At 37.1% G+C, this 23004-nt stretch overlaps 1 protein-coding gene across 2 annotated transcripts; it reads left to right on the top strand.

Moving 5' to 3' along the window:
• Positions 1–1899: 1899 nt before the first annotated feature.
• Positions 1900–20182, top strand: si:ch211-132g1.1 (T-cell surface antigen CD2). Of its 2 annotated transcripts, none has more exons than XM_026362701.1 (9): positions 1900–1976; positions 9975–10062; positions 15253–15564; positions 15932–16032; positions 16750–16930; positions 17339–17398; positions 17574–17651; positions 18281–18537; positions 18655–20182. In XM_026362701.1, the coding sequence occupies exons 2-9, from the start codon at positions 9981–9983 to the stop codon at positions 18751–18753; spliced, it is 1170 nt and encodes a 389-aa protein (XP_026218486.1). In that variant the 5' UTR covers positions 1900–1976; positions 9975–9980; the 3' UTR covers positions 18754–20182. The 2 variants fall into 2 exon arrangements, with proteins under 2 accessions (XP_026218486.1, XP_026218484.1); XM_026362699.1 differs by lacking the exon at positions 1900–1976 and adding an exon at positions 8834–9002.
• Positions 20183–23004: the final 2822 nt, after the last annotated feature.

Below are 23004 nucleotides of genomic sequence, written 5' to 3' on the forward strand. Positions count from 1 at the left end.
TCTACTTCATTTTTGCTACAGTTTGAGAATTAGAAAAAGATGTTTGTTTATTGTAACCTTGAAAGTGTACTTAACCCATCAGTTATGACGCATAGCATATATAACTAAGTGACATCATTATGAATATACTGTAATATATTTGAACAACTGGGTGTTTGGTGAAGTATGTTTGTGCATGTGTTTCAACGCGTGTGAAGTCCTGGACAGCATCCCTCACTTGGGAAAAATCAAAACAGACAAGAGGTTCAAAAAAAGTCTGGAAAAGTAAAAATAACCCCTCCGCTGTGGCCCAGAAACCATTGCATCTGGCTTTATAAGGAGAATCTGCATGTAAACAGGCTATCAGTCACATACTGTGCAGAGAGCTTTGTTGTTATTGCTACTTGCTGCTCTTGTGTCGATACACACTTCAGATAGTCTGAAAACACAGGCATGTAGATATTTCTCTCACCTTCTTTTATGACAATTGTATTTTCCAGAGATAAAATCCAACTTTGATCCTCTCTCTGGGAAAGCTGGACTATGCTCCAGTAGGACATATGGTCTTTATGAAGTTTGAATTAAAAACTACAAAAATGTTTTACTAGTGATATAATAAGATCAATTTACAGAGATAAAGAAAGATAATAATCTATGTACAACCCAAAATACAAGAAATAGAAAGATTTCTGCTTGATCTATCCCAATTAATTGGGATAGATCAAACTGTGTATTCAAAAGACAAAACGTAGGTATTACCCCGAAGAGCTACAAGAGGTCTTTTAAAACCAAGTGCTGATATAATGCTATAAGACATGCAGTACGGTGGCAAGAAATGTTAAGGCTAAAAAAAGACTGTCAAAGGTCATCTGTCTCCAAAGGGATTTTATACACGACAACTTATAGGTTTTCTCTTTTTAGTTATCTTTGTGTGGAGTCAGTCCACCACTAAACAAATATCTGATGGATTGCCAACTTTATGAGTGCCAGACAGTGAATCTCAATGACATAGGGTATGACTAAAATGTTCACAATTACTGATGTTAAATAGCTAACATAGTAAACTGATGTGATGAACATGGGAAACATTATACCAGATCTTCTTCTTCTTCTTCTTCTTCTTCTTCTTCTTCTTCTTCTTCTTGTTCTTCTTCTTCTTCCTTTTCTCTTCACTGCTTTTATATCTAACTCAAATTACAGAAGACAAAGAATTGCAGTATAAAATGTTTCACCAAGAAAACTCTTTTCTTTTTTTAATTCTGTGTAACAGTTCGGCTCTGCAGCCTTATATGGTGAAATACCAGACTTCTCTGACCTAAGACTAGAAAGAGAGGACGATACAGAGGGAGAGACTGATACAAAAAAAACACCCCAGGCCAGAGAAAACAGACAATGCTTCTGCTTCCATTCAGAAAAGAGAGAGATTTGTTCACCATAGAGGTAAGAGAGCACATTGAAAATCAAAAACATTTAACTGACTGTACATTTTCATGTGACATTTTTGAACTTTGACAGCTGGGCACATTTTCATGAAACATGTTATGGATATTAACATATCCCAGAGGGTTATCTGTGATGACATTGGGCACCACCTGCACTTTCCTCCTCCACCATTGATGTTTTATAATTATATAAATTATATTAGATTTATCATTGAGTTGAGTTAGATTTTAATTAGTGAACTTAAGAACAGGGGGTAGACATTTTTTTGAACAAGGCTTGATGTTGCTCCCTGGAGGCCTGCATGCTGCTTCTTGCATGAAACAGGTGATGCAAAACCTCTTGTATACCCTGTGGGACCTGAATCAACATAAAAGCAAGTGGAAATCAGCACGTGCATGTATGACATTTGTACACTATAAAGTTTTAACTCAGAACCATCATGGTCAACATTGCTTGTTTACATTTGTCTCCACAGGAAGCAAGTACTGTATGTGCCTCAGGCTATACAAAGTGCCTGCTGATATCAGCTCCATAGTTTCTTCCTAAGGAACCAGGTAGGCAGAGATGATACAGTCCATACTGCAGTAGGATACTGCTTTGGCCTATGTATTGATAATTGGTGTCAAAGTCCACATGTTTGTAAATTGTGGGCCCCATGTAGATGTGCACACACAGGTCTGTTTGGTCTGTGTCGTAGGCTGACGACACATTTACATCCTATTGATTCTCAGGAACAGCCATCAGCCATTTTGAGTTAGAACACTGTCATCCTCATGAAGAGCTGTAATATTGCATCATTGCATATTGCATTACATTACCGTCATTTATAATGCTTTTTAGTTGATGTGGTTGTATGTTGTATGTTATGCTTGCCTTTTAAGATGCAGAGATCCATAGACTAGAGGGATAGAAAGGGTATTTTAGAGGTGAAGAGAGAGCTGGAGGGAGAGTTTACCCCATCAGCTGTGTTTACTCTGAAAGACTTACTGCTTCTCTTGGCAGCTTCACACACATTCTCTCTTTCTCTTTCTGCCTCTCTGTTCTCCAGATATAGCCAGCTATGTGGAGGACCCTACAACTAGCTTTTCCCCAGAGGCCTCAGACTAAGAGCAGGGTTTATCTGATATAAGCTTTTGAAGGAGTACCAACCTGACAAAACAACTCCTCTGATAGCCACTCTAATGACATTCAAATATATCTGAAAAGACGTTGGCAAAACTTAAATTTAGAAAAATCTAATTTAGAAACATATTTGGGTTAAAGATTCCTCCAGGCTCCGTTGGACAGGTTTATTAAACATAGAGTGACTATAGGGCCTTACTGGTGCTGGGGCCAAATGCTGATATATCTTACAGTTCAGTATATTTTAAAATCTGGAAAACCAGCTGACCACGAAAACTTAAAGTGAAACACCTAACTGAGGTTTCAGCTCTAATAAAATCAATCTTTAATCCATCAGCGAGCAGTGTTACAAAAACAACCCCTGATGTTTCTGACACAGCGATGGCTGCATTAGTATGCACACTAATACACTGAACCTAATGTGATTACAAACAAATCGCTATTGAAACACAGACCACATGCACCTTAATGTCATGATCTGATTCTAATGAGTAATTTGGATTGTTAATATCGGCAATTAAACATATGGAGAATTCAGTTATTAATTCAGCTGGAGCTGTGAGGTACCTCTTTTTCATTAGAGCCCAGGAGGTTCCACAGCAGTGACATGGTTCAGACATGAAGAAAGTGACTGACAGTGTTTACAGCCTGCTGGAGATCGTGTCAGTCTGACTAAAGAACGACTGACACAAACAGAAAGCAGACATGCTTCTTCAAAACATAGTGTAGAGATTCTTTGTGGAACCACAATATTCACTTTATGGTGAATAGTATGTATTTATAATTAAAGTGAACCTATGTCCTGTATGATTCAATCATTGTAATCAACTGTAATTTGGTCTTAAACTAAACTAAACTACATGTATATTGTACTTGGGTAGATATTGTTGGTGATAGCGGTGGTAGAGCAGAGAAAACTAACAAAACAGGGACCTGTAGTGAAACTTTGCATCACTAGTTATCAAAATATCCACAACGTGCAGGCAAAAGTATTAATCTGATATTTGTTTTAGATTTAAAATTAAATTTGGAGAAGTTGCACTGTACATCCTGAAGACTTCCAAACTTTGCATCCAGTTGGCAAGAGCTAGACTGGGAATTCTTCCCATCTGCTGGTGTGCTCTGCTCAGAAACACCACAAAACCTTAAAGTGAAGCTATCAGAAGCTGATAGCTTTCCTCCTCTGGGATCAGAAGTCCAAAGGAAGTCTCCTCACCCCAGATGGTGAGCACAACCCAAGCTTTTAGCACTCATAGTACAAAATGCAGCTGGATATTGTAGTGGTAAGATCACCGCCTTCAATGCGGGAGAATCCCAGCTGTGGCCTACTTCCAGTAGGGGTCCTTAGGAAAGACCTCCTTACACTTACCCTGTCTTCTTTTACCAAATAAGTTTACCAAAATAAAATCCAGAGCAGCCAGCCTCTGTCATTCTGAGCTAAAATACAGTAGACCCAGTCTGAGTCATCCACCTGTCACGTCTTCTAAAACAACTCAGCACTCCTCATGTGCTAAATACATACTAAATATGAAATGCCACAAATCCAGTAGACACAATAGATGGGATGCCCCAGTCATTTCAAATCCAACACACTTGATTCTAAACTTAAAATGGTTTTAACCCAGTCTATGGATGTACCACAATAGCCAAAAGTAACAACAGGAGACTGGAGTTGTAAGACTAATCCAGTGTAGCCAGTCATGCATCATACTTTTTCACTAAAACCACATAAAACACATGCCAGGCTTCCCAAAATAAAACCACACAAATCCGCAGCACCTGATGTACATTCGTTCTGTCACGTCTCCAAAGTAATCACTCAAATCCAGCACCTCCAAAGGACGGCATTCCCCCCACCCCCAGTAACAATCACTCAAATTCGGAATGCCCCAGGACACTCAGTCTCTAAAAATAACACATCCATCGCACAGGATTTTTGGACACACCTGTCATTCCTCCAAAAATAGAAACCCAAATCAGCTGTGGCCTATCAGTTGTGAGATCAGAGCTACAATCAAATATGGTTTTATACAAGAGATGACGTGAATCTGTTTTTAGTTTTAACAACAAGCCTCAGAGCAGAATAATATGTGTGTACTGTAAGTCTAGTAGTGGTGAAAGAGAAGATTTCTGAAGATTGCATGTAAACAAAGTTAAAAGCAGACATTTCTAGATTTTGTCCTCATTAATTTATGCTCTGTTAAAAGTCAAGCAGCAAACAGAGATAACTTTAAAACTGCATTTTAAATTAATTTAATTAATAAGTAATATTAATATTCTTTAAATATTAGCTTTTCATTAGCATGAATGTCCTCTTGCACCCCACACTCGTGCAGAGGGTTGATCAGTAAGGCAACAGTGATGGATGGTTGACACTTATCAAGACTGTATCTAATAAAAAGGCTGCATCATGCTCATGAGCGAAAAAGGGATAATCAGGTATTAACATGTTATTATAATATTATATTAAGTGATATAAATAGGGCAGATGTGTGAAGCTGTGCTGAATCTCAGTTCTGGACACTTACTGTACATAAAACTAATATTTAACTTCTCATACTGTTTCACTTTGGACAAGACAACAACAAATATTAGTCCAACATATTGTAGACTATCCATATTTCTCTCAGCCCAAAGAATCATTGACTAATCACTCCAGTCAACAGTAACCCTGTTTCGGCTGTGAAGTCCAGAGAGGATAACACGGGTCCATTGCAGATAGTGCAGGCTACTTTATGCATAACTAAACATTCTTATCAGGAGCCTTCATTAGAGCACAGTGGGCATTCTTTCCATTGATGCAATATTGTGTCATCACATTGAGTCTATAAAAAGATTTGCAAAGGCAACTTCAAGAGTACAACAGGCTGTAACGAACTGCTGTGTGTCCTGTAAAACATTAGCTACCTAATGTTTTGTTTCGGCATTCTCAAGAAAAGGATTACAGTACATGATGGAGACTGTGTGTGTCTCTATCTACACATCTGTCATATATATGTCATATGTATGGAATAATCCTGTATCCAGAGGTTACAGTTCATGTAGTCTGGAGGAAAGGAGCCTGTTGGACTTTAGTATCTGACTGAAGGGCTCTTCCCCTTGTTGGAGGCAACCTGCTCATCTTAGAATGAGACATATTTCGTTTGACACAGTCTGGTTCAATTATATTATAGGCTACAGTTATTTAGAGAATTCTGATATGATGAAAAAGTCTTCAGAAGCGAGCTGATTGGCGGATGAGGTACACATAAGGGATTGTGATTGGAAGCTGAGGTATCTAAGGGGTTTGTGTGGTTTGGGCTGATGTACAGACAAGCTGGACAGGAGCAGTGGAAAAATAACTGCTCTATTTATAAAGGCCCATTTAACAGAAGAGGGTCATCTGTGTCCCTCATAGGAACTCATTCAAACTCCTCCTACCATGAACTCACATCCATCACAAAGCAGATTGGAACACATAACTACCTGTTTTTAGGTATTTTGCAGGTTTTTTTTTTTAATAATGTTGATGTTTTTAAAAATACATTAAACGTAAAAGATTAAATCTTATGGATAATTATTGATTTTCTAAATGTAATTTGTTAACTAAAGTAACAATTTAATAATTTTAAATAAATGCTACATTATAAGTATATCAATCTTGCTGTAAAGCTTGTCTGTTGTTTAAAGGTATATTAAGTAATGGGACATAGAGTTAATGTAGAAAAAAGAAATCCCCTGTGTTTCTAAAACAGGAACAGAAAGTTACAGACAAAAGTGATATAGACAGAGCTTGTAATAGATGAGCATATTTTATTTAAAGTGTCTTTACATCAGTAATTTCCATTAACAGAACAGCTTAGAGGGTATGGTGATATCAAACAATAGCATTAGATGATATAAAAATGGCTCATTAGGAGACAAAACATCCTGATTATGTAGCTACTGTTGGGACATTTAAACTGACTCTTCATGCAGTGTTACATACAAAGCTAGAGAGTTGTTGGTGCACATAATGTAATGTAGTGGTGCCATCCTGTGGACAACTGTCAAAATAACATGGTTTGGTTCTTTCTGTTGTATGTTTTTTAGTTTGCAGTGGTCTTTGTCAGTGGTCACAGAACAAAAACAAACATCTTCTTATGAACATACATCATCTGAGGGACCAAAATTAGAAGTATTAATTATATATATAACATATTTAGTTATTAAGATTATATCAAAATAAGGTAAATATTTACCTGACATATTAAGACTTAGAAAAAAGTCTTTTTTGGAAAGTGTTTTTTCCTGTTTTTATAGAGAACAGAAAGAGGAAGTGATTCTTGCACTATATGCACAATCATGATGTTACTCAAGAGCAGGAAGGGCTAAGATGTATTTGAGACCTGTGAGATCACTCCAACAACCTTTTAAATGAAAAACTTTGTAAAGTGTATTATCTGTTCTTGATTCATATCCTGACATATTTGTTTGTTTGATTTGTAAAGTTAGGTTTTAACAATGACAGATTCATTAAAGAACATCATTAGTTTACCACTTCCAGTGTCACAAGCAACAGTGATTTGGTCTCAAGCTTTGTGCACGTAAACATCCGTAAGTGTCAAAAATGGCCATGTCTCGTAGACAACGTCATTAACCTTTCCTGCAACCACTTTAAAAAAGAAACCATTCTGTCTTTCACCAGCTGAAAGCTTTTAGTGTAGCAGTGGGACATGTTCAGTTTGTCAAAGTATAATTTAACACTACTCTGATGCTGTGTGACCATGATCAGTAATGTATACAATTAGTTTTAAAATCATGTCTGTTTTTATCACAAAGTGGGAGATATTATATCTCTATATAATTTTTTATCTCTATGTATTTGTGTTTGAGCTTTAACAGTGTTGTCTGCTTAAATTGCTCATATTTACATTTTATACTGTATGATATTGACACAACATGTCTGGGGCAGTTACATGTGTTCTAGGTCTACACAGACCTAGAACATACTAGAACAAGTATTAACACTTTCAGGATACTAAAAACAAAACTGAAAGAAGAAAGCTGGAGGATGTGAAAAGTAATAGACACTAAATGAGACTTGTGGAACAGATAATCACACGTCTTCAGGCTATCAGAGATAGCCTCCATGAATTCCTTGCTTCTAATGTGAACTCTGCTGTGTGTTAAACCATACAAAAGAGAAGTGAGCTTTAGTGCCCAGTTTCGTCTTTTTGTCACACGGATCTACTGTTAGTGTCCCTTCTTGTACCTGTTTACAATTAGGTATTTAAGAATGTGCAGTTCAAAAAAAAAACCTTAGCATTGTTTGCAATTTATTGGTTTATGCATAAATTGGTCCATAATTTCCAAGCAGAACTTTCCATTCTCAGACTGCAGATTTACTTGTGGTTCCTAGAGTTTCCAGATGTAGAATGGGAGGCAGAGCCTTTAGCTATCAAGCTCCTCTCCTGTGGAACCAGCTCCCAGTTCAGGTTCTGGAGGCAGACACCCTCTCTACATGTAAGACTAGACTTAAAACTTTCCTTTTTTATAAAGCTTACAGTTAGAGATGGATCCATCTTTTAGTTATGCTGATTTAGATTAATCGGGGACCTCTACTGATGCACCAAGCTCTATCCATTGCCTGCTGTTCTTTCCTTTCTCCTATTTCCACTCACCCCAACCGGTCGAGGCAGATGACGCCCACCCTGAGCCTTGTTCTGCTGGAGGTTTCTTCCTCTAAAGGGAGTTTTACCTCTCCACTGTCACTTAGTGCTGCTTAAGTGGGGTTGTTGGGTTTTCTAAATAATTCTAAATAATTCTTTATATAGTTATATTTTATAAGGTCTTAAACTGTAAACAATGTAGAGTGCCGTGAGATGGCATCTCTTGTGATTTAGCGCTATACAAATAAAATAGAATAAAAAATTGAACTGAATTGAATTGAATTGAATCACTGACTCTCCTGACTTCAACATCACTTGCCCACATGAGATAATTTTTGGACCATATATCTACAAAAAAAATATTCAAAAAACGTTACACCGTGTAACTTGTAAGTTTTAGAATGAGGTAGCAACTTATGAGATGATCAGTGGGGTTATTTACATGTTCTCAGCTTGGTCCTGAAAATCACTAATTTACAGAGAATTTAAAGAAGTCCTCTCTTCCTCCCACTTTCCCGAACAAATATTGCATTTACATTTACCAAGAACCAAAAACCAGCCTAGTGACATGCTGACTCACAAGCTGTGTTCGTCATGGAAACCTTCAAGCTGATTTGAACTTGATTCAGTTCATATAGGTTAACACATTTCCACTGCCTTCATGTAGTTGCATAACAGCAGCACCCGCATAACAGCAGTACCCACCCGCTATTTATTTAGATGACAAACTTTTTGACACATCATCTGGCATTGTTACAGTTAGAGTGACAGGATAAAGGTGTTTGGCAATGGTTGTTTTCTGAACACGTCTCTTTCAGTCGTTAAAGGGTAAGATGTTTAATCTTATACATGGATTAGAGTCTTAACCTTGTAACTGCAGTAATATAAATGTTGGTCAAAGTGTAGTTTCATTTTGGGGGAACTGTTTGAACTGTCTGTAAAACTCTTCAGATATTACCTTTAACTTACATAAAATAATCTGATAACAATATCTAAAGTTTCAGTTCTTGCTAATTTCCAATGACATAATGAATGTTTTTAAACAACTTCTCCAACTGTTCACACTCACAGTGTGTTAGTCAAATGACATACAGTACATATATTTGTTTTTTTTTATTTAAGCAGACTAATTTAACTGATATTTGAGAGATGAACCTCTGTTTTTATTTTTACAAAATTATATTTGAAAGTGAGATTCCTGTTGTGGTTAGAGTTAGTCTTTGAGTTACTATTTGCTGCTAGTTTTAAAAGACTAGTCCAGCTAGATAGGTCATGTTCTGACAAAAAACTTCATTTAATGTATGATTTTGATCTAAATCAAATCGCAAATTCTGCAAAGTTGTGAGAAACCAAATGATGGTATGCTGCAGCAGTTAGAAATAAGTGAAGTCAATTTAATAGTTTGTTGGTTGATCCAAACTTGTGTCAATTTATCCTTTAAGGTCTTAAATATATGTTGGTGCTCACCTGAAACACATTGTTTGGCGTTTGTTTGGGATTAGGTTGTATTTTTATGAACGTTAAGTAGAGGTCACATATTATATTTTTAGTTACTGAAGCACTCAAAAGTGTGTGCGACGTTGTTTGTTCTAAATATGACATTTACGTCTGGTGCTTTGTTCTTTGACTATGAAAGTAGATAGGGCCCCTTGGATCACTTCCTTTAGAAACCATAAACGCACACACACACTCACATATACACATACAGATGTGTGTAGATGCTCATAAAGGAGGTGAGCGAACTGTGCTCTGACAGGAAATAACTTTGTTAATGGAAGTTGTGACTGTTTTTCTTTTCAGCTATATATGGTGAGAAATACAATGAAGATGGCTACTGTCTCCACCATAACCCTGCTTCTGCTCTGCTGCTCTGTCATCACGTCCACAGGTACTGTGTAATTACAATTAAGCAATTGTACTCCTCTCTCACCTTGTATACTAAGATTTTAAATTTTTAAGATTTCAGCTTCATTTCATCTTTTCACGTGTTTCAAACTTGCTGGTATTTAACATTTATTGTTATTTCTTTAAAAGTTAACCTCTTTTAAAGAAAATTATCTTATAAAAAATTGTGTTTAAGCTTCTTTATCCCCACCACCACCAAAAAACTCTTTACTCTTTGTGCTTTCCACATTTTCTTTACTTTTTATCTCTATTACAACATGGGTTGAATAAGGGTCTTCAGGTTCTCTACTGTTTTCTAACACAGATATATGTTCTGTTGTTTTGTCTTTCAATGTCCATGTCCAGACTGCCACCGATTTACTTTTCTACATTTAAATATTGTCATTTAGTAGACGTTTTTAATGGAAGCGACTTACAAATAAGGTACTAAATGTAAATGGAAAGTCCTACAAAATCCTAAAACAATCTGCCTTAGTTTTGATTTGCAGTATACAAATTGTAAGAAATGCATGCAAATTCTTATGCATTTAAATTTGACTAAACAAAAATGACTAAATAGACTAAATTAAAGGTTGCAGTACTCAGTAAATACAGAATGCAAGAGCAAGTGATTGTTATCATATAGTACTAAAGAGGAACCTACAAATTGCTGTACAAATGTTGTTGCTAAGATTACTGGGTAGATGTGAAATGACCTCTAAAACATAAAAAAGATGGTTGTATGTATGCATACGTTGACTGACAAATGATTAGATTTTATCATTATGCAAAATGTTTTTTGTTTTTGCTGGGGAAGGAAAGTTAGTTAAAATGTACCACACTTAGACTAAAAAAGTCACCCAGGAGCGTTAAGCTGCAGCAGAAACAGTGCTTATGTGGTAACTTGAAATGAGGTTGCACAGGACGCACAGGAAGCAAAGCAAAGTAACTCTGTACATAACACCTAGGTTGATGCCCTATATAGTTACACGGTAAATAACAAAAATGCAATAAATAATACAATGAAATAACAAAAAATAAAAATGTTTTCCCTCCCAAGTACACATGAAAAAGTGTGGAAACCCCCAAATTATGAGCTACAGATATCATTCATTTTAAATACCTTTTATTTTTTTCGTGCTCTCATCTGTAAAAAGCACAGGGGCCGTGTGGCAGTCCTGCCAATTCTATGGGAAATGCCAATCAAGCTCCACAGTGCTGGGTAATGACCACAGGGCCCAGAAGATAAGGTCCTTAGGCCACCCTCATAGTCTGTTTCTGATTGGTTAGAGACATTCACACCAGTGGCCTGCAGGAGGTCATTTTGCTCTGACATTGCTAATCTTGCTCCTCCTTGAGCACAAAGCTCCACAAAGGAGTAGATACTGTTCCTGTTGATGGGTTAAGGACCTTCTACGGCCCCTGTCCAGCTCTTCTAGAGTAACTGACTGTTTCCTGGAATCTTCTCTGTGCTTTTAAGACTGTGCTGGGAGACACAGCAAACCTTCTGAGAATGGCACGTACTGATGTGCCATTCTGGAGGAGTTGGACTGTGGGTATCACCTCATTCTACCAGGAGTGACACTGACTCTAGCCAAATGCGAAACTAGTGAAAAAACTGTCCGAACACGTGAGGCGTGGAGTGTCGTCCACCTGTAAAACCATTCCTGTTTCGGGGGATCATTGTTGCCCTTCTAGTTCACCTGTAGTTAATTTAATTAACACCAAATCAGCTGCCACTGATTAGCAACCCCCTCTGCTACTTAAATAACCAGATTAATATCCCAGACGTTTAACCAACTTGATGCTAAACTTTGATAAAAAAAGTGTTCCTTTAATTGTTGGAGCAACGTACTATAAACCAGTCAGTATTTTTTTTTTTTGTAATGCATATTAACAAATACACTAGTTGTAAATAATTTGGCAATGCTCAGCAAGAGAGATGACTAAATATCATAATCAAAAAGTAGTTTCCGATGTTGCAAAGCAACAGTTCGTATTGTCTCCAGTTTTTAAATGTCAAAGTTGAGCCAGTTTTGCAGGTTGAAGCTATGATGTGTGAAGATGTGGTATATATGCAAAGCTTTCACACATTGTTGCTTCCTGGAATTACATTTAGGGCTGTGTCTGTGATGATTATGAAGCTGCTTAAAGATCCAGAAACTTCCTCAATTTAATTTTAACTGACTTGTAAAACCAGTGATACTGATCATCCAGCTATTAATAACCCCCAGAAATACTGCTTAGTGGCTGGACTGCACTTTCTCTTTTAATATTTTAGCTTGTTTATCCTGGGATTACAACTAAATTATTTCTGTTTTAAGATACCAGTAAATACTGGTACTGGTGATGCCATGAATTGCATCATTTAGTTGAAATGCAAAATAGTATCCAATATTTTATTGATTGTGGGATTTTTATGACTTGAGAAGTTCTAGAAATGAACTTGTGTGAAGTGAGGGGGTGATGCCAGTAATAGTACAAGATAACCAGTAGAGTGAAACATCTCTGGTTAGCTGTTATCATGTACCCGCATTGCATATTTTTTCTGTAGAGGAAGGCGTAGAACTCTAGAAACCACAAGCCTTTTGATGAAACTGAACAATTTGGGTGACAACTATTGATGTTAGAACAAGTGGAATATTGAAAATGCTTCATACTTCTTACAGGAACCAAGATCAGTAACTGCTCAAACTGCTATTTATCATCTATTAGAAAAGGGCAACATCTATGTTAAGTAATTGAACTGTAAGTGAACACAATATAAAGATAGATAAACTAATGTGTTTGTTTTATTTGGACTGACACCACTGCTCACGGTGTCTTGCTGGTTAGGCTCACTTGTGAGCTCATTACTTATCATCAAAGTGAAGAATCTGAGTTGCACCGTTGGCTAGTTCCGGTTGGCTTGAGCAACCACAAAGAAAGTCCGCTGTGTTTTTGATCTTCACTGAGTTTCTTTCTCTAAGCAACATCTTAAGATTGAAAACGCTGCAGAGGTAACTCTCCATCTAGTAGCTCACTGCTCCTCTTTGATTCTGAGCAATAAATCAAGCTTAGGACTCAGCCTGGGCTGTTAGCATTATCAAAAAATTTGTATTTTATAATGCACTTGATTAAACGTGTCATTTCAAATAATTCTATTAAATAAAACTCTTTTTTAAAGTAGGATGTTTTAAATAAAATGTTAAAAATGAAAGTAGGTACCTTTTTTTTCTTTTTTTTTTCTTCAATTGTTAATTATTGGATAAATTAGATATTTATTCACATGATTAATTAGAAATTACAGACTGAGGGGCAGAGGTAAATAATGGGGGCACCTTGTGTCATTACAGCAGCCCTAAACTATGTTTAAATGCTGCTACATGTGCATATTGCACAATTTGGAGGACATGTAATTGATGGTGCTGTGTTCTGTATTTTTATAAATTGCACAGAAGTTGAGAGATGGTCGTAGTGTAGTGGTTCCCTAATCGAGCCCTCAAGCTCCACTACCCTGCTTGTTTTCCAGCTGTCCCTGCCACAGTCATCGCTGATTAACTGGATCAGGCGTGTTCAGTCTGAAGCTGCAAGATACCGATTCACATTATCTTCCCTTACTGCGTACTCATCTTAAAGAAGTTTATATTTTATGCAGGTTTGCCTTAAGGCAAAGAAGGCTACATGGGGTCAAAATAAACAACTGAATTATTACAAAGGGCATTTTCATACTGTAAGGACAATACCTAGCACAAAAAGTAAAAGATTTAGTCTGTTTTCAAAACACAAACCATCTTATTGGAAAATATTGTTCCATCTCATACAATAATGTGTCATACAACCATTAATATCCTGTGGGTTAACTTCACAGAAAATGAAACTGCCAAAGTAACATTCTGTGATTGCAAATCAGAGAGTTTTAAGTTCAGATATTTTTCCTTAACCAATGGTTGCTGCATCGTTTCCTATCTTGATAACTTGTGTGATATTTGTATATTTACTAAATGTGTTTTAGTAACAGCAAAGTTTTGTCTCATCCTCACTTGTAGATGTACATGAGAATGGAGTGTGGACTTGATGTTTAGCTGTGCAGCAAAGCCTGTGCATCCAGTCTTTCAGTGCAGGGTGGCTGCACAGTTTCATTTCATAGACTTTTGTCAGTTTCAGAAGGTGCACACACAAAGAAGAGACTGGCGTATGGTAGAAGCAGATTAGAAATAGAAAAAGCACAAAATGTGAACAATTACATGTATCTTTAAAAGGCTTATGGCTGAATTTTCACAAAAAAATTAAAAGGGGTTATCTAGAAAAGTGGAGAACAAGAACATGTTTCCATACACTGTTGTAATGTGTTTTGGGAAGTCACCAAGCTAATGCTCATTTGCTTCTTCTTGTGCTTGACAGTGTGCATTCTTTACTCAGAACTATTCCTGACTATGCAGACAAAGACGAGGTGACAACAGTAAACCATTCACACCACTGATTGCTTGCATATCATCATGTTTGTCAGTGACATATAAAAACAAGTTTGACCCTCTATTTATTTACATTTAGTCATTTGGCAGCCAAAGCATTTTACAAGGTACAGGGCAACTTACTTACGCCTTGTAAGTGTAAGGAGTTCTTGCCAAGGGACCCCTACAGGAGGTAGCCCACAGCTGGAATTTGAACCTCTGGCCCAATACCTTAGACATACATATATGTCACACAGTTGTTGGCCCCCAGTGTTTATTTTGAGAACAAGGACATAATTTAATTATTATTAACCTTTAAAGTTTTTCACTATGAGTACGGTGACAATGTAACAGAGGTCAGAGTTGATGTCTTCACTGTCACGTAGCACTAATAGAGTTACTTTGTGCTAACAGCATCGATAAATGTTTACAAAATGTCAGAAAAACAAAAAAAAACAAGATTTTGCATGTTGTACTCAACAAAGAGGAGGTGGGAAAGCAGTGTGTTGTGTGCAACACTGCATACTCTCAGTGTGTATTTTCTGTGAAGCAACTCGTGATGCTGACCCAACTTGTATCATGTCAATTCAGCTCCACACAACATGGGATTTGGTATTTGTTAATAGTTCCTCGTCTGGTCTTACTGAAGCTGCTGCTTTATTTACTAGTGTATTTTCCTACTGACTTTGACAAATTACGATGTGATTTATAGTTGTAATATAATTATTTTTTTATACTTTATCTTTCTTTCTGTTTCACAGCTTCTCAGGTCAAGTGTGACTACAACGTTGCAACAGATAGCAGTTTTACTGTACCTCTGGGCTTAGTCCTGGACGATTCACAAACACTGAAATGGTGGCACAATGGCAACTTAGTCTATCATCGCAAAGGAAAAACAAAGGAGGGAAAATTGAACATTATTATCCATACGAATGAAATTGATCACACTGGATCTCTGAAACTGACTAAACTGAGTAAAAACCATGCAGGGACATACACCCCAGAGGTTTTCGACAACGATGGAATCGCGTTACACACCGAAAAATTAAAGAGCAAACATTTATGTGTATTTGGTAGGTAACAACAACTTGTAAGTCACTTTCCTGTTTTATAATGTATCTGTATCTTGATAAATCTTACTCTGAATCCTTCCTGAGTATGCCACTTTGAATGTTTTATTTGTTTACACTGATATTGTAATATCTATTAATATTAATATTAATATTAAGTATTTTAGTAGTATTCTTAGTATTAAGAATATTAGTATAATCTCCTCATGACAACTGTGGGGAGTGTACCTTCTTTAAATATGATACTACTATATGGTTTAATATCATGTTATAAGTTGATCTGTTTTAATGTTTTGTTCGTCATTATAAAATTAAGGTGTTTTTAAAATGCTTACAAAATTCTTAGTCTAATCAAATTTACTCTACATAGATCTTGTACCTAAACCCAAAATAAAGGTTACATGTCCAAATGCCACATCGCCAAAGGCCAAAACCTCAATTCAGGTCACATTTACCTGCGAAGCTGGTCAGGTGAGAACAAATGTACAGTATTTTTTTTTTTAAAATACAGCAAACGACCATACAGAGCATTTTCTAGCCCATGGATACAAGTCTCCCTTTGTCTATTTTATGGTGCATGCTCAAAACTAATTTTTTTCTCAAGGTCATGTTTACAGACAGAATTTAATTCATTCATGCATGAGTTTTGTATTGTTCCGCTGTAAATGGTTGAGTTTTTATTTCCAGGTACACAGACAGTTCAACTTTAGATTTGTGACATAAATTAATGAGTTGGCTATCTGAAATATACTATGCATACTGTCTATTTTCGGCCACACACACAGCAGTGAACTGAATTTTCTTTTTCTCTTCTAACGTGGTACTCCAACACCTAATTCAAAGTTGACAGGTCTTCTGTAGAGAAATCCTCAAAATATTAGCCTTAAATATTTTGCCAAATGTGTTCATGTTATTCGACCATACACCTTAGGTATTATTGATCTGTCAAGAGCTGGAAAAGGAAACAACACAGAATTCATACAGGATATTTAGAACATCTACATTATTAAATTTTTACATTAAGATTAAGAGGAAAAACGTGTGTCCCTAAAATTTGTTTGGTGGACTAGACAAACATTGCTTTATGTTAAGCATAACATGTTTAAATTTGTCCTAATAGGCTTCAAGGGTTAGTTCTTGCCATGATAACCCTCTTATCCATTAATCTATCATATTTTTAACCCACAGGAAAAGGATATCAATATTGTGTGGCTTAAAAATAACAAGGTCTTGCCAGATAAGAAGACGAAGGTTATCACTCAAGGTGCAGAAAACGTGACAACAGATTCCTTCTCTTGCAATGTTTCCAACGCTGTCAGCTCTGAGATCAGTAAAGCTGAAAAACAAACGTGCATTACGGCTAAATCCAGTGAGTAATATTCAATGTTTAGTCCAGCTTTATGTCTTAGACCTTTGGAAACCAATGGGATGATCACACCTATGATATTTTCAGTAATTGTTGTATAATATGGGTTAAAATGTATTGCATACGGGACATTATTAAGAACAATAAAATAAAAAGTATTAAGAATGAACTGAATTTCTTAATCTGCATTGCAAGGAGACATTTTAATTTCACATCTTTTTCAAATAATTGCATTTAACAAATATTTTGACATACAATAGATACAAGTTATGTGTTGCTTGGGTTTGATATATTGCCTGGTCATTATCTATCTATTATTTTTGTATAGTGAATTAATTAGCTAATTAAATTACAGTTACACAAAAGGATATTTATTAAGTGTGTTTCTTCTCCTTCTCTTTCCCCCTTCAGGCTTTTTGTTTAATGAATTATTCGGAGTGCAAATTTGGATTCTCATAGTCTGTGGAGGAGGTAAGTTTGTAGCCCCATATGTGACGCCTGTCAATATTACATTATATATCCTAATATATTTTTAACTTTATCTACAATATATCTCCTCACAACTGTGTGTAGTTAAGTATGAGTACAGTAAACTTTTGCTTAAAGTAATCATATCTGATTAAATCCCATACAATTTAATTCACAGTTGTTGTCGTGCTGCTGATTCTGATTGTCATAGTTTGCTGCGTCATGAACAGACGGAAAAAGCGGATGCACCTGCAGGGTAAGAGTTGTTTTTCTTCTTTTAACAACAGTCTCTAATAGTCCAGGAAGTGATGAGACTAGTTGCTGGAGGTTTAGAAGAAGAGTGTTGTCCCATTTTTCCCTGGTATACTGTAGATAGTAATGGCACAGCGGTGTTCTTTGTCCTATTTTGCATTTCAGCCTTTGCCACATATTTTTTACTGGCGCACTGCAGGCAGCTCTGGCTGGTTCCTGCTTTAGACCTTGCAATGTATTTAACAAAACTGAGACAAACACCTCCAAAGGTAACCATCCATACCTGATTGAAGCACACTAGTAAACATGAGATCTGAAACATGTGGTCTGAGACTTTAAAGACTTCAAACGTGGTTATTAACAGCAGCCACACATAAACCATTTAAAGAACTCCAGCACGACCACAACATCCCACTAAAGCTCAACATCTGTACACAGATCAACTTCTAAAACCCAACCTTCAAAGCCGCGTTCTGAGATATTGATAGTAGTTGTGGTGGTTTGCTGACAGCATTTAGTATATTTAATATGTGTATAAATATAAAAGTGTAGGAATGCAGTTAATAATAATTGTTCATTGTAACTAATGTTCAAAGTAACTAAAAGGAACTTTTTGTTTTTCTTACTCAATAGATGAAGAGGAGCTTCGTTTAGGGTTCAGCTCTGAACAGCATGATCATCAATTTCAGCATAAACACCAACATAATCATCCTCCTGATCATCATCCTCATCATCATCACCATCACCAGCAGCAGCCGGCCGGCCACACAGGTCCTCGCCAGCATCGCTCCAGACAGCACCGTGAGCACCGTGAGCAGCGTGAGCAGCGTCACAGAGGCCCTGAACTTCCACCCTGTCACCCTCAGCCGAGCCCCAGAAGACCTGCACAGGTAGGAGGTTAAAGTGAATCTGCTCCTGGATCACTGAGCAGCGACCAGCTGAATGATATCAAAGTCACATATATGCTTGTATATGACCCAATATGCTTGTTTTTCACTTCCCTTTAGGTTCCATCACCCGTTGCTAAGGATGACGAAGAACAGCCTCCTCCCCTTCCTCAGCCAAGGAGGCAAGGTCCCAAAACACCAAGAGGTGACATCATGTGAGTGCTGGAGTTGAGAAAACATAAACAGGGGCCCGTCTGATATTTTTCATTGTCTTTTTTTGATTCGCCTGTGTCCTCCCTTTTTCGTCTACTGATGTTTTCGTTTTCACTGAGGAACTTGAAGTCGATAAACCTCAGCCAGTCAAACTAGAATTAAATCACATAACCATGATTTCATCAGGATGTGGGTTTTATGAAGTAGTTTTTATTCTCAAACTGAAAAAGGCTAAATTCAAACTATGAATCTTCATAAGCTTTCAGTTTTATGCTAACTGACGTCAAACTTGGACTGCCTACTTTGTAGAACAGCGTGTGTATTTTGAATCATCTATTTATTTTCCTAGACTGTATCTAAGCCCAAGTATTATTTTTCGAAGGTATTAAAGTATTATCACAACTCAATTCCTTATATATATATTCCGGGTATATAAAGGTAGTAGTATCAAACTGTCATTCAGAGAGCTCTTTAAGGTTATCTTGTTTTTTGCTGTTTTTAACGTAATTATTATTTTTTTAAATTGAACAAAGCTTGATTTGTGCTTCTGTGTCAGATCTACGTCGTAGCCTGACATTCTCCTCTCCAGAAATGTAACGACCTGTCACGGTAGCAGCTGGTAGGTAAAGGATAGCGTAGTTTACTCTAGCAGCCTCCAGCATAGACTCTGCAGAGATTCAAGCAGAAGCTTAAATCAAGCTTAAAGGACAAGATGTGTTTGTCTAAAAACATAAATCATCTTCTCTTCAGGGAATACTGGTTGCTGTTACAAACTTGTCTATATTACCTGCACAGACTTTGTGGGAACTTAAAAATTTGCTTTATATCTTTTCATACTTTGATCGGATTCATGTCTTTCATTGTTTTGTTTTTTGAAATCTAAATGAATGCCAAGTCTAAAAGTAGGGTCAAGGACTGCCCAGAGTGGATCTACATTTTAATCCTGCAAATACACAAAGTACCTGAGCTACTTTGTCTATGGGACAGGATATTTAATGATGAGCCAAAGTACTGTAGTGGTTTCCCTTCAGATTTCAGTTTTTACTCAAAGCTAATCTGCTGAGTGAAGAAAGCAAATAAACACACGCTGCCCATCCAAAAAAAAAAAAGTCACCACCTGGATTTAACTAATCCAGCCTTCCATTGCATAATTACTGCATGGATGATTATTTTTCACCTGCCAACAAGTTATTTAACCCTAATTGATGCAGTGAGTAGCCTATCTGTTTCAGAAGGGTCAAATTATTGGCATGAATCAAGAAAAGAACACATCTAGGGAGACTGCCACACTTAAGACCTAAGGACTGCCCACTGGACTATGGAGCAATAGAACAAGGTCATGTGGTCTGTGAGTCCAGATTTATCCTGTTCCAGAGTGATGGGAGCATCAGGGTAAAAAGAGAGGCGGATGAAGTGATGCACCCATCATGCCTAGTGCCTACAGTACAAGCCTGTGGGGGCAGTGTTATGATCTAGGGTTGCTGCAGTTGGTCAGGTCTAGGTTTAAAATGATTATGTGTCCAAAGAATGAGGTCAGCTGACTTCCTGAATATACTGAATGACCAGGTCACAGTGAACTTGTGTCACAATCCAAGCTAATGGCGCAAAATATTAGGCTAATGTGACTTTTTTTTTTTGGACGGGCAGTGTATATGCAGTGTCTGTATGTTGTATGTAATGTCTGTCGGTTTAATTTACAGGGTGGATAAAAGTTTTTAATTCAAGCTGAGATAAAATAAATCAGGTCACAGCAGAGTCTCCAACATGTCTGATCTTCGATTCTATGCAGTATTTATTTTTCCAGTCAGGCTGCAGAAAAGAAAATCATTCAAACTGTTTCCATAGCCTGTAATTTAATTGTACAAAAATAGGCTACTTTTTATGTGTAGTTGTGTATATTGCTTTATAATCCTCTTTTTAGTTTCTGTATTGCGAAATGATGAATAAAGGAAATAACGGTTGACATCTTATATGATTCACACAAAGTTTCCTTTACCAGAAGTGTCATCTGTGTTTTATTTTTTGGAAACCTGCACATATGAGACATCGATTCTGTGAAAAAACAGAGACATGTTAATCTAACTATAATAAATAACATATAATAATATAAGGATGGATAAAGTGGCACCATAGCAAGACACCTTAGCAGTTTTTATATTGTGGTATGATGAACTTTTCCAGTGTAAGATAACCGCATATGATTGTTCGAACTGCGACATTTTCACATCTGCAGACGGCTTGCATGTGTGCTTCAGTTATATATCCTGTGTTTTTGCTGAAAATGTGTTTGTGGTTTGTATGTGCTGTGCTACCACTGAGCTAGTGTGTGTGTGTGTGTCTGTGTGTGTCTACCCGAGGTTTTCCTGTATCTTTTATAGCAGCAGAAAACTACAAAAAAAAAGTCAGCATTGAATACACGTGTACGTCTTTTTTAATTGTATTTCATAAATGTTTTTAACTCTGTCTCAGCAGATGGGAATACAAAAAATTAAAAATATATATTTACTAGACACTATTGGTGCACAGTGAATACACAAAACTTTTAGTTCTCTGTCTCTCTCTCTCTCTCTCTACATGACTCTCCATGTGTCACAGGATGGCGCTCCAGTTTAAACATTAGATTCAGCCTAGTGAGTTGAAGTGAGTCCATTTCCTGTAAGAGTTGTCTTCTGCTATAGTATATTATCATTTCTTATATTAAATATTAGTATATTAGCATTTCTTTATGTATTGTTTTTGATCAACATTTTAAATATGAGCTGTGTGAGAAGAAAATTCATTTTAAAAAGTTTCATTTTTAGAAACAAGTGTAAATTTAAAATGTTTCCAAACATGTCATAGTTGTCGTAGTTATAAATAACAGCATAAATAACAAAATTTGTATTTAGTCTATCAGTCTTTCCATTTCTAAATAGAGTAAAAAAGTGCATCAAAGACATTATAAGACAAAGACGTACAGCCAGAAGCAAAACAGAACAGAGGTGTATGAATATTATATGTACTGCAGCAATGCAAGGTAATGTTGTTATAATGGTTGGAGTGTGGTATGAGATGGGTGGATGTAGCAGCAGAGCGGTGGTTGACTGTTTGTTGAGCAGCCTCACAGCCTGTGGAAACAAACTGTGGGCCAGTCTGTTGGTTCTTCCCTGGATGAACCTAGAGCTCCTCCCTTAGGGCCGCAGTTGAAACTGGTAATATGTAGGATGCTGCTTAGCACTGTGCGCACTCGGCAAAGACAACAGGTGGTGTAGATGGAGCTGATCTCCAGGTAGGCTGATCCTGATGATTTTCCCAAACTGCTGCAGTCCCTGCTGTTCAACCTTGGTGCGTCTGGAGAGTCCATAGGTCAGGATGCTTTCTATGGCACAAGTGTAAAAGTTCACCAATAGCTGCTTCCCTCAGTTTCCTCAGCTAGAAGAGACGCTGCTAGCTGCTATGTGGAAAGAACTGTTCTGTTCTATTTCTATTCTTTTTTTTTTTACTACAACACTCATTCTGTGGAGGATATGTGTTGCTCTATTTGTTTCCAACAGGTTGGAGGTGACAACAAAGACTACATGGTGTTGAAGGGCAAGGCCATTTTTTCTCATCACTTGGGAATCCCCTGGTTTTTCTAAGCAGTTTCTAAAATAATTTCTAATAATATATATCAACATTGTACTGCTTGCCTCACCTCAGATAGTTGTAAATCCTTCACCTTACTGGAAGCTGAATAAAGTCAATATGTAGCCAGCAGATGGCGCCGCAGCTCCATGTTTTCTACACTGTAACTGTCAGGTCAGACCAAACTCAGCCTGAAGTTAAACTTACTGTACAAGTCCAGAGTCCAAAACATGTAACATTTAGTAGTTTACTATGTAAATACTCCATATCTGAGGTGACAGGCAGGGACTGCACTGATTCAGTGCAAAGAGTTCATGACCTCGTTAATGGCCAATAGCAGAGAAGAGCCGAGAGATTAGACCGTGCCCTGTGTGTGTGTGTCCGTGTGTGTGTCTGTGTGTGTTCGTTTGAACAGATGTTGTGTGACAACAGGCTACAAACAGTACGAGGCGACACACACACGGGCACGTTTCCACCTGTCACACACCCATTTTAAAAATAGGCTCCTCAGATGTATCACAGCTGACGACCGGTGACGTTTTAACCCTTTGACCCCGACGTTACAAACTCAAACGTGTCACCTCCTCGCCACCTCCTGCTCCTCACCCGGCCTGCAGGGACTGAGCCGTGAACTTTGCCCTCACCACTGGATCT

This window comes from Anabas testudineus, chromosome 2 (genome assembly GCF_900324465.2).
Source record: "Anabas testudineus chromosome 2, fAnaTes1.2, whole genome shotgun sequence".
Lineage (NCBI taxonomy): Eukaryota > Metazoa > Chordata > Actinopteri > Anabantiformes > Anabantidae > Anabas > Anabas testudineus.

What these genes read in the sequence shown, in the direction of transcription:
- si:ch211-132g1.1 (XM_026362701.1), top strand. Translation starts at nt 9,981, where the DNA reads ATGGTGAGAAATACAATGAAGATGGCTACTGTCTCCACCATAACCCTG. An exon ending in CTCTGTCATCACGTCCACAG is followed by an intron (nt 10,063 to 15,252) that starts GTACTGTGTAAT and finishes TCTGTTTCACAG; the next exon opens with CTTCTCAGGTCAAGTGTGAC. An exon ending in TTACCTGCGAAGCTGGTCAG is followed by an intron (nt 16,033 to 16,749) that starts GTGAGAACAAAT and finishes TTTAACCCACAG; the next exon opens with GAAAAGGATATCAATATTGT.